Here is a 12,499-nt window from a genome sequence, read left to right on the forward strand (position 1 = left end):
AGTGACTATTTCTGTGTGTTTGGCTCCTTTTTCTCTGATCAGGAGAGTGCTGTCGCCACCTAATGGGTTTGTAAAATAGGTTATCGACCTCCAATAGCTACAATATTGTTAGAGGCGACGTAAGAAGCTTAGATCGACACCCCCCCGTCAAAAAAACAATTTGGAGTTATGACGCCATTTGGCGTCGCTGGCACTGTACGGTAAATTTCTAATGACGCCATATGGCGTCGCTGGCACTGAACGTGTTAAGATGTGGGCAAAAATCTCACTATGCCTCACAAGCTCATGTGGATGGTATTATTGCCCCCTACTGGAATAATAATAATTATGAAGTGTTGTCTCTTTTCAGACAAATCATGTCCAAAGGAACAGCAGTTGGCATCGATCTAGGGACCACCTACTCCTGTGTGGGTGTGTTCCAGCATGGCAAAGTTGAAATCATTGCCAACGACCAGGGCAACAGGACGACACCCAGCTATGTGGCCTTCACTGACTCTGAGAGGCTCATCGGAGATGCAGCAAAGAATCAGGTTGCCATGAACCCCACCAACACAGTCTTTGGTAAGGTTACAGCAAGGTGATGTGATATGTGTGTCATGACAGATTTAACACAGCGATCTTGTGATATTACTCCCAGATCACTGAATTAATACATGATTTATTTTCAGGTGTCCATGCGTACAAAGGCACATACGTACATATACAAACACACATATAACATATTTTAAATATTGGTATCTGAATGAAGATAGAGCAGCAACCACAAGTGCAATGCGATCCAATACTATTTTTTCCCCTGGGGATTGCAGATGCCAAGCGTTTGATTGGCAGACGATTTGAGGACACAGTAGTGCAGTCGGACATGAAGCACTGGCCATTCAATGTAATCAGTGATAGTGGACGCCCCAAAGTGGAGGTTGAGTACAAAGGTGAAACCAAAAGCTTCTACCCAGAGGAGATCTCCTCTATGGTGCTGGTGAAAATGAAGGAGATCGCTGAAGCCTACCTCGGGAAGGTACATTTAGAAAATAAAAACTTGTTGAGCAATTATGTACTTGCAGGACGGGCTAACAACATTGCTCTTCATTTTTATAGTCTGTGTCGAATGCTGTTGTCACAGTCCCTGCATACTTCAACGACTCTCAGCGTCAAGCAACCAAAGATGCTGGAACAATCTCTGGTCTAAATGTGCTGAGAATCATTAATGAACCCACCGCTGCAGCAATTGCTTATGGTTTGGACAAGAAGGTGAGATTTAGGTCAGTAGCTGATGTAGCATATTTTTGTATCCACTAGTACCTGTACAACAGTGCTCAGTCTTCCCCCATGTTTCAGGTTGGATCTGAGAGGAACGTTCTCATCTTCGATCTTGGTGGTGGCACCTTCGATGTGTCCATCTTGACCATTGAGGATGGTATCTTTGAGGTCAAGTCCACTGCCGGAGACACCCATCTTGGTGGAGAAGATTTCGACAACCGCATGGTCAACCACTTCATCGCAGAGTTCAAACGCAAATACAAGAAGGACATCAGTGACAACAAGAGAGCTGTCCGTCGTCTGCGCACCGCTTGTGAGAGGGCAAAGCGCACCCTGTCTTCCAGCACCCAGGCCAGCATTGAGATCGACTCACTGTATGAGGGAGTTGACTTCTACACCTCAATCACCAGGGCTCGCTTTGAGGAGCTCAACGCAGACCTCTTCCGTGGTACCTTGGACCCTGTAGAGAAGTCACTCCGCGATGCCAAGATGGACAAAGGAGCAGTCCATGACATTGTCTTGGTTGGCGGCTCCACCCGTATCCCCAAGATCCAGAAGCTGCTGCAGGACTTCTTCAATGGCAAGGAGCTCAACAAAAGCATCAACCCTGATGAAGCTGTGGCCTATGGAGCTGGTAAGTGTCTGTCTTCTTTACCAAGTGCATCTATAGAGCTGCTGATCACTTCGCTTAGAGATGTTTTCAGACAATGTCTTCTGGTGAAAACATCTAACATAAAAACATAAAAAATAATGTAAATGTCTGCCCTGTCCTAGTCGAACCATACCCTTTTTGTTATCTACAGCTGTCCAGGCCGCCATTCTGTCCGGTGATAAGTCTGAGAATGTCCAGGACCTGCTTCTTCTGGATGTCACCCCTCTGTCTCTGGGTATCGAGACAGCTGGAGGCGTCATGACTGTCCTGATCAAACGTAACACCACCATCCCCACCAAGCAGACCCAGACCTTCACCACCTACTCTGACAACCAGCCTGGTGTGCTCATCCAGGTAAGGACATCAGTTGATATTTTGCTCTGATATGTTTCATGCCATGCAGTTTCCACAAGATCAAACATGGTTCTAAACTTTTCTTCAATGTCTGAGTGAATCAATTAATTCGCTGAATTGTAGCTACCTGGTGTGGAATAACCTTGATTAAACTTGATTATGCCTGTACCTCCTGGTACACGGGAATTACCAAGACCCTAAAAAAGAAACTCCAGATGTTGCAAAACAACCTATTAGGCGGATGTTATCGCTCCATCCGAGAACTCACCTTCTCCCTGCCCACTTTTTTAGCCTCAAGTGGCTCAGAGAGGAGGAAAGAGTTTCACATATAAAAATGTGAATGGTCCACAGGATTTTACATAATGTAATAATAGGCTACCAAAGTATCTAGAAAACTATTTTTCAAAAGTTAGTGATGTACACAGTTATTCCACCAGAGGGAGCTCCACTAACATTGTATTATATACAGTCTATGCATTGTACCCACAAAATTCAAGAGTTGTATGGGGGAAATTCGTTTTTATATTCAGCAGCTGTAATGTGGAATAAATTACCGGACAGCCTGAAGTTGATTAACTCCATTATTCATTTCAAGTCCACCTTGAAGTCCAAAGCTGGCTGCATAATAGCTTGTCCTAATTTTTAACCCCTCTTATGTTTGTTATTATGTCCTGTCCATGTTTCTTGTAATTTTGTGGGACCACAATGGAAATAAGCTTACAGGCTTTGTTGCCAACATTACATACACTATCTAGAAGCAGGTGATATCAACAAAAATGAATATGGATATATGAAGGTTGATTTCCCGATCACACCTGTCATTTATATTCTACCTAAAATCCATAAGTGCTTCAGTACCACTCCACCCGGGAGACCTATTGTCTCTGGGATTGGCTAACAGAAAATATATCCTCTTTTGTTGATCACTTTTTGAGACCACATTTTTTTTCACTTCCTTCCTATGTAAGAGACTCCAGTGATTTTATTCAGGTTTTACAAGCCTTACCTGCGGTAGAAGAGGATTTGATCCTTGTCACCTTTGATGTTGAGAGTCTCTACACAAATATTCCACATCTAGGTGGAGTGGAGGCCATCGAACACTTTCTCAGTCAGAGGACTGAATGTATTCCCAGTTCCTCGTCTTAAACATCTCACTGAAATAGTGCTGACCAATCATTTCTTTCTTTTTGAAAAATGTTTCTATTTGCAGAAATGTGGCACTGCCATTGGCAGTAAAATGGCACAAAATTATGCCAATCTTTATGTTGGCCTCCTAGAAAGCAACATTTTACTCAACCCTGATCGAAATCCCTTCCTACCGCACATTAAATTATGGAAACGTTACATTGACAACATTTTTGTACTTTGGTCTGGTTCTGCAGCTGATTTGGCTGCTTTTCATGTTTTTCTGAACAACAGTACCGGTAATGCATTTCTGAACTTTACTATGGCCTCTCATCTTTTTAAAATGTATTTTCTTGACATCTCTATCATTCTAACTGATGGTAAACTGTACACAGACCTGTACAGAAAACATACTGACCGGAACTCCCTGCTTCATGCGGACAGTTTCCACCCTACACCTCTCAAGCGAGGCATCCCTATTGGCCAATTCAAACGCATTCGCAGAAATTGTAGTTCAGATGATTCTTTTAAATTACATTGTTCTGACCTGGAGTCTCGTTTCCGACAGCGTGGTTATCCTGACCGGTGGATTCAACCCGCGTCTCATTTAGTGATAGTTCTCAACTGGACTGTCTCTTGACTAGAGAGAGGAGTGGGGGAGTACGGCAGTTAAACTGCCTCTTAAGCTGCGTTCACACCGACCTATTAAAGTTTTTCGCTGACATCGAGTTTACATACAAAGCAATGCAAACGAGCGATTGAGCGTATATTCGCCCGGGAGAAAAATCGCTGGGCGTCCGAGCGACAGAGACAGAGCGATAGGGAGAAAATACGCTCGTCGCCCCAGATTAAATATCCCAACTCGAGCGAAAATACGCTGGCATCAGTCGCTCGCTGTTCAACACTGATTGGCTGCCGTGTGAGAGCGAGTCAAGGATCACACTGGCTTGGAACAAACCACTGGTTTATTGTGTGGCAACAAACCGCATTGACAGGCTGACAGCTGACATGAGGTGAAGTCTGTACTACCGGTATGTAGCTCGCGTTAGGAGCATGCTGATAGGCTTAGCTTGTAAACATCTACGGTGGCTCGTAGTGGACAAACATCATGACATTGCGTAACGTTATAGTCCCCACATGTCCGTCAATTCGTGTGCCTGTTGATGAGCGATTTAAACAGAGCGACAGAACGATTCCAAAGGGTTGAATCAAGCGACAGAGCGAAAAATAAATATCTCGGTGTGAACACAGCTTTACAGTACTCTCCCCTTGGTCACCATTTTGATTAAAATAATAAAAAAATATTGGCACATATTAAATTCTGACCCTTCTCTGAGTAATATTTTCTCAGTCCCCCCCTGTGTAGTTTTTAAGAGACCTCCCAATTTAAGGAGTTTGCTGGTCAGGTCCCACCTCCGGCAGCCTACACTTTCTCACTTTCTGACCGAGATTCCTGAGGGTAATTATAAGTGTGGTCGATGTGCCCAGTGCAACTTCACTTACAAATGCCACACTTTCAACCATCCTGTCACTGGTAAACGCTTTAAAATCAAAGGTATTATCAGTTGCTCCACACGAATATCATTTATATGATCAAATGTTTATGTGGGTCGGCTTATATAGGTAAGTCTTCTAGACCCTTGAAGACCAGAATCTCTGAGCATCGAAGTGACATTAGGACTAAGGACTTCAGAAATCCTGTTGCCCTACATTTTTTCCAGGCCCAACATCCAATCTCTTCATTGAAATATATTGGTATTGAACTTGTGAAGGTTCCGCCAAGAGGTGGCGACATTAACTCTTTACTGTTAAAAAGAGAGGCCTTTTGGATCTCCACTCTAGATATTAGACCTTTTTTATAACTTGTTTTTTGAGTGTATTGTATATTTCTCCTCACCTGCTCTTTCAGTACAGTCTAGTCTACAGGTAGTTTGTCCAGTTCCCCAAGAGCCTTGCTCTCTTTAATCCCCCCTCCTCTTCCTGGATTTGTTGTTTTTTTACTATTTTTACTCTGTTTGTTGTGCCTCATTTTGCACTGTTTTGCTGGTTCTCCTATTGGGCTCTCCCTGTTTACAGGCCTGTGACCTGAGTGTTGCACAGGTCCTGAGTAACCCCCTCTTGTGGGGAATGACCTATATTTTTGGAGACACACCACCAGCTTTTAAATTTGTACTTTTTCTAGAGGGCTTATTTCTTTCTTCCCCTCTCTCTCTGGTATTATGTATATGTACATTTATGTTTCAAAATACATACTACAGCATGCGCTGGGACGCGTCATCAGTGATGTTAGCTGGGGTCGTAAGGTGTTTCGGGTGTCAACATCATACACCCTCGCCCAGTAGACCCAGCCGAGGCCGATTAAGACCCCGACCCGCGTCCCGGAAGCAGACGCTCACGGATCAGCCTTCCTACTCTGTCTGCAACGTTGCCCGCGGAAGGGTAGCATGCCCAATCCGCTGCAATAGAGCTAGTGCTACACCGCAGTAATGAAAGACCCTTCGGTGCATGGAGGGCTAAGGCCCTGTGGGTGCGTCCAGGCCGCGCTCCTCCTTCGTCTCACCAGACCCTCCCTTGGTAAAAAGGCAATCCTACCCTGCCGTACCATGTGCAGAGAGGATGCCTCGAGACGGCCTGTGCGCTGCACATCATTCGCCTGCGGCGAGCACCTCGCTCTAGCCTGAAGGACCCCAGGCCGCGCCAATCTTTACACAGATTTTCAGGAGGCTAATCCGTAGCGTTTGTGGATTTCTCCCTCACGAAAGAGCTAGGCTGGGGTGCTAAACCCATCCTGTACCGGGTGCCGTCTCTCCGACCGTCAACTGTCTCTCCAGCTTGTCACCAAACTATACTTGGTTGTCACCTAGACTATTCCTAAGTGTCACTGGCCAGCGGAGCCAGAATTCTACGTTTCAAAATACATGTATGTATGTATATTTATATATGTATGTATATGTGTGTGTGTGTATATATATATATATATATATATATATATATATATATATATATATATATATATATATATTATTCTTACATTGATGTACTCAATTATGCATACCGTATGTATGTTTTGGGATTGCATTTACTTTTTTTGCAGTGAAGTTTACACTCTGTAATTTTGTTTCATAGACTCATGTTTATTGGTCTTGATTATGATCCTTGATTGGCTTCAGTGTTTTCACCTGCCTGTGTTTTCTCTCCACCAATTGGATTGAACCATGTAATGTATAAGAGTGTCCCTCCCACTTCCTGCTTCCATTCTGATGAAGTTATTTGTGAACGAAACGTTAATAAAGTGACCGGGAGCATCCTAATTCCAGTGTGCGGACCTTATTTGATTTCTAAAATGACCTACATCCCACAGGTTTATGAGGGTGAGCGTGCCATGACCAAAGACAACAATCTGCTGGGCAAGTTTGAGCTGACCGGCATCCCTCCTGCTCCTCGTGGTGTTCCTCAGATCGAGGTCACATTCGATATCGATGCCAACGGAATACTCAATGTCTCTGCTGTTGACAAGAGCACTGGCAAGGAGAACAAGATCACCATCACCAACGACAAGGGTAAACAAAAGGAACATAATGGTGCTCGACCCAAATCAAGCTGCTTTTTTATGCCCACTATGGATTGTAGATTGCTAACATCTGTTTTATGATAGGTCGTCTGAGTAAGGAGGACATTGAGCGCATGGTCCAGGAGGCAGATAAATACAAGGCTGAGGATGATGTCCAGCGTGACAAGGTGTCTTCTAAAAACTCTCTGGAGTCTTACGCCTTCAACATGAAGTCCACCGTGGAGGATGAGAAGCTTGCTGGCAAGATCGGCGACGAGGACAAGCAGAAGATCTTGGACAAATGCAATGAGATCATTGGCTGGCTGGACAAAAATCAGGTAAGAATTGTGGCTGATGGAATATTTTTGGATCAATTATATGAAAAATACATCATTTAAGGCAGTGGTTCCCAACCTTTTCCAACTCAGGGCCCACTTTTATGTCTCAAAAATGTTCGCGGCCCACCTCCGACCCCATAAATACAAAGGCCATATAATGCGTTCTCAGAGCACTTTTTTATTGAAAATTGAACATAAAGGACTGAACTGAATACAGGAGAAACATGTTGGAAGCTCCACAGTCACTAACACAGCACCTGTAACATGTTGCAACACCTTCAGTATTACAGTTTTCAAGGAGCTGTCCACATACACACACACACGCACACACACACACACACACACACACACACACACACACACACACACACACACACACACACACACCAATCATTCAAGGAGCTGTCCATCAGCACCACACAGATGTCAGAAATGACAAGCAAGGGGCTGTCTGTAACAGGCTAATTAACAAATGATTAATAAATAACGGTATCCTTCAACAATGGAAAAATGCATTCTCATAACAATTTGACATCCAATATCAGATCCAAACAAAATCCAAATATCAGAAGAAAGCCCAATAAATCGATAGGGTTACAAATAAACACAAACCCAATATAAAGATGATGTAAAGATGAAACTTCAATTCAAGCAAAAGCAATAACATCAAAGAAACAAAAATCATACTTTTTCAAGTATGATTTTTCAAAATCTTTCAAAAAAAAATTGAAAAAAAAAAAAAAAAAAATTTTTTTTCTTCAAAAATCATACTTTTTTGGAAATGATTTGGCGGCCCACTTGCAATACCTTCCCGGCCCACCAGGGGGCCGCGGACCACAGGTTGGGAATCACTGATTTAAGGTATAACATGACATGAATATAATTGTTCTCCCTACCAGACACTTGTGGTGGTGAAAAATGTCTGTGTTGGGATGTAGCAGCACCCATTATCTTTCAGTCAAATGAGGCAACGTTTCACTTGTGGTTGAAGATATCGAACAGTAGCTAGTTATCAAATGATACAGAATGGTTTAGCAGGGAAGCTAAGTCAAAGAGTAGATAACTTGAAGAAAACTTAAAGCAACCTTGCTACTGCTTTATGTGTAGCTAGCTGCTCACAAATGTGATTATAACCAGGCTGGTCATGTCAGCAAGTCCATTATTATCCATTATTGCTAATCCAGGGAACAGAGAAGCAAAAACAGGCAAAATGAGCAGATGTCACTTTGGCAGGAGAAATAGAATGAACTCAGTGGTCCTTGAGGGTGATTGCCCATACAACTAGCTGAGAAGCTAGATGAATCTCAGTAACAAAAAAAGCTTTGTGTGAAAGAGGAGAGGAGTGAAGATTTTGGACTTTGCAGGTGCTTATAAAGCAGCATGACCATACTCTGTTGAACACTGGTCTACCGTGTGATTAGAAAGGCCTTCAGCATTATGGAATATCCAGTATGAGATGTTTGCTTCCTTTCAAAGGTTGGGGGTTACATAGATATGTAACCAATATTTGACACCAATTTCCTACCAATTGGAGAAATTCTAGCAAGCCTGTTTTAGGGTAGATCTGGGGGCAGGAGGGTTAGTAGGGCTGGGGGCAATTCTACAATTGTCACTGACCATCTGTCTGATGTGGAAAAATAAAAGTAACATTCATTCAAGTAATTTTAGGTATCCATTCAAACTATGAGAATGCCCCCCCCCCTTCCCCCCCAATTTGATGAGATTTTGTCTTTGGGAATATTTTTTAGTGTTAGATATGATTTTGACATATCTTTATTGTATAGGTAGAGATAGTCAAACTATGATCAAAACAGCCATTCTTTTACATTCTCAAATTGTGTTGAGGTCTTAATTATAAATAAAACGTTTAACAATTCATCCGTTTGCTGGGGGACCCCCGGATAGGGATGCACAGATCCACATTTTTTCACTTCCGATCCGATTCCGATACCTGAATTTGGATATCTGCCGATACCGATATTATGCCGATACCAATATTTTTCTTGAATATACAGTGTAGGCAAAGATTTGGCCAATTAAAGATTTTTTTTAAAATATACCTTGCAAAAAGCAGACAAAATTAAGAAAATATACAAGGCAAAGAAGGATACTATTATACATGGGCAAATTACGGCCCGCGCTGGAATTGCAAAAAAAGAAAATCCAGATCCGATCCGTGAATTAGTGCCAATATCGGCTACCGATATTGGATCGGATCGGCCCCATCCCTACCCCCGGAGACCTCACTAGGACCCTTGGTGGTCCTCGGACCCCATGTTCAGAACCACTACTCTAAGATATGACATAATGTATTTCTGTTTTTAGACCGCAGAGAGGGATGAATATGAGCATCAGCAGCAGGAGCTGGAGAAGGTGTGCAACCCCATCATCACCAAGCTGTACCAGACTGCTGGTGGCATGCCAGGCGGTATGCCAGGCGGTATGCCAGGGGGAATGCCCGGTGGCTTCCCCGGTGCTGGTGGTGCTCCTACTGGCGGAGGATCCACTGGACCAACAATCGAGGAAGTTGATTAGACAATGTCTGCAACTCTGTCCTGTCCCCGACAAAACAAAGCATGAACAACCCCAGAGACCCAATCTATAAGCCAAGGCTGGTCATTGGCTCATGATGACACACAAGCAATAGTTGCTGTTTGAATATTTGAAGGTCTTGAAGCAAACATTGCCTGCAAATTTTGAGTCTGGTTTGAGTCCAGATGAATAAATTATTACTGTATACCATGAGTCTTGATGGGTGGAAATCATTTTCAACATCTAATGCTGCTTTGAGGTCAAAGCCCCGATGTTCCTTGTCAACTTGCATCAGCGAGGAAAGCTTTGAAGTAGAGCTGGGCAATATATCGATATTGTGATATGAGACTAGATATCATCTTAGATTTTTTATATTGTAATATCATGATATGGCATAAGTGTCATCTTTTCCTGGTTTTAAAGGTGACATTACAGTAAAGTGATGTTTTCTGAACTTACCAGACTGTTCTAGCTGTTCTATTATTTGCCTGCCCTGTACCCGCTTAGTCATTATATCCACATTACTGATGATTATTTATCAAAATCTCATTGTGTAAATAATTGTGAAAGCACTAATAGTCATCTGTACAATATTGTTACAATATCAATATTGAGGTATTTAGTCAAAATAGATTGTGATATTATTTTATCCATATCGGCCAGCCCTACAGTACTTTGAAGTGATAAATGGTTTGGAATTGGGCAGTAGAAAAGAGAAACATTGAGATTTCAAAGGTGGTTTCCAACATTTCTTATACTGCCAATGAACCCATCAGGGGGGAAATACCTACGAAAATAAGCCTTCAGTTTCAGATGCCTTTGACTGATCTTTTGAAAATCTTAGTTCTGCCATTGTTTGTAGGATCATTTCATACTTTTAAAGGGATAGTTCACATTTTTTGTCATAAATCTGACATCAAAAACACAATTCTTTCTCTCTCTGACCCTCCCTATTTTCCTGTCTGTCTGTAGCTATATGTCTGTCTGTCTGTCTGATAGAGAGGGGCAGAGAGACAGACCATCTCTATCTGAGATAGAGAGACAGACAGAGAGAAGGGGGCAGACAGACAGACAGACAGGGAGAGAGAGACAGACAGGGAGAGATGAGGGGCAGACAGGGAGGGAGAGAGAAGAGGCAGACAGACATACATATAGCTACAGACAGGAAGAGAGGGAGGGTCAGAGAGAGAAAGAATTGTGTTTTTGTTGAACTTTTATGACTACTGATAGTTAATGGAACATTTGCTATGCTTTGGCAAGGTTGTTAACTTCCATGCCAATAAAGCACATTTAATTATGGGACGTGTTCTAACATAGGCTACTGATCTGACCTGTAGGCTAATACTTCCTTATTTTTTTACCCCACACACAGACTAGTGTAGCCTATTTTATACAGACACAGACTAGTGTAGCCTACGGTCCCCTGTCGGCTCTGACGATCCTTGGACAGCCACCTAATTTCTCGACTGCCTCCATGTAGTAGCCTCCAACGATTTTGGGGTCACTGCTTGTAGTAAATCACCCAGAGGATTTTCCGTGAAAACCCGTCAATGCAGCCGTTGATACAGATACCAAATGGCTTCAGTTTGTCATAGGAGTCCAAGATATAATTGGGCCCTTTTGCAAAACTAGGGATCTCGCACGCTATACGCGCTCAATTCCTAGGCTCGCCCGCTACGTGGCCTCACCCGTCCTGCAGCTTATGAAGCTGGCCCTGCAGCTCGCATTCGCAGCTCGCCCGCTGCGCGGCCTTGCCCGCAGCTCGGCTGCTGTGCGGCCAATGAGACCAGCATCACTGATTATGTCAGATTTATGACATCACTGATGATGTCACAGTGGGATTTATGACATCACTGATGATGTCACAGTAGGATTTATGACATCACTGGGATTTATGACATCACTGATGATGTCAGTGGGATTTATGACATCACAGTGGGGCAGAGAGACAGACAGACAGAGCCCTAGCTCCCATTTACTGATGATGATAGTTTTGGTGTTTGATGTAGGCGTCTGGTCATCTCAACTAACTCCTGTACTGTCATTTCTACAGCAGGTCAAAGTTCACTAGGTCTCCTATATGCTCTCCAGACTACAGTACGCACCACAAAGTTTCTGGTGTGCACAAGAAACTATCTTGTGAGCACGAGAAAGTATCGCCGATCCCCGATCGTGTCTGCCTGGGCTGGGCTATCAGCTAAATTCTAACTTTGCTGAATGGATAGAACGGGGGAATTTACCCCACCCTGACCACGCCCCCAGCAAGGCTGAGCCAGCTAACCCAGCGTCTATTGTGGGCATTCCTAGAGCCTGTATGGGCGTTCCCAGACATGCGGACTGTCTCTATAACGTTAAATCAACCGGGACGACACCACAGCAGAAATAGGGAGTAGCCCCTAGCTGCAGAACCGGAGAACCCAGCCAGCAGAAGCAGTCGCCTCGCAAATAGTCGCCGCACCGCACAAATAGTTGCCATCCTAGTTCTTTGCAACAGCGCCGCCGGGGAGTGAGGACATAAAAGATAATTGATTCTACACACAGAGCACATGGAGAGAGACAGACAAGAGAGAGTCAGAGAGAGTCGAACAAATTATGGATATAAGATAGGCCTATTCCAATTAGATATGTTCAGTTAATTTAGGTATTTGAAAGCTTTTGTGTAATGTGGAACATTTAATCAAGAGAAGAAAC

The 12,499-nt window shown here is 43.4% G+C and overlaps 1 protein-coding gene across 1 annotated transcript; it reads left to right on the forward strand.

Moving 5' to 3' along the window:
• Positions 1-356: 356 nt before the first annotated feature.
• Positions 357-9,811, forward strand: LOC310786328 (heat shock cognate 70 kDa protein-like; the record flags this gene model as incomplete). Its single annotated transcript, XM_083647514.1, has 7 exons — positions 357-561; positions 810-1,015; positions 1,096-1,248; positions 1,336-1,891; positions 2,061-2,263; positions 6,750-6,831; positions 9,714-9,811. 7 exons carry the CDS (start codon positions 357-359, stop codon positions 9,809-9,811), a joined length of 1,503 nt encoding a protein of 500 aa, XP_083503640.1.
• Between the last annotated feature and the right edge of the window lie 2,688 nt (positions 9,812-12,499).

The sequence above is a fragment of the Poromitra crassiceps genome (assembly GCF_964638095.1).
Source record: "Poromitra crassiceps genome assembly, chromosome: 1".
Lineage (NCBI taxonomy): Eukaryota > Metazoa > Chordata > Actinopteri > Beryciformes > Melamphaidae > Poromitra > Poromitra crassiceps.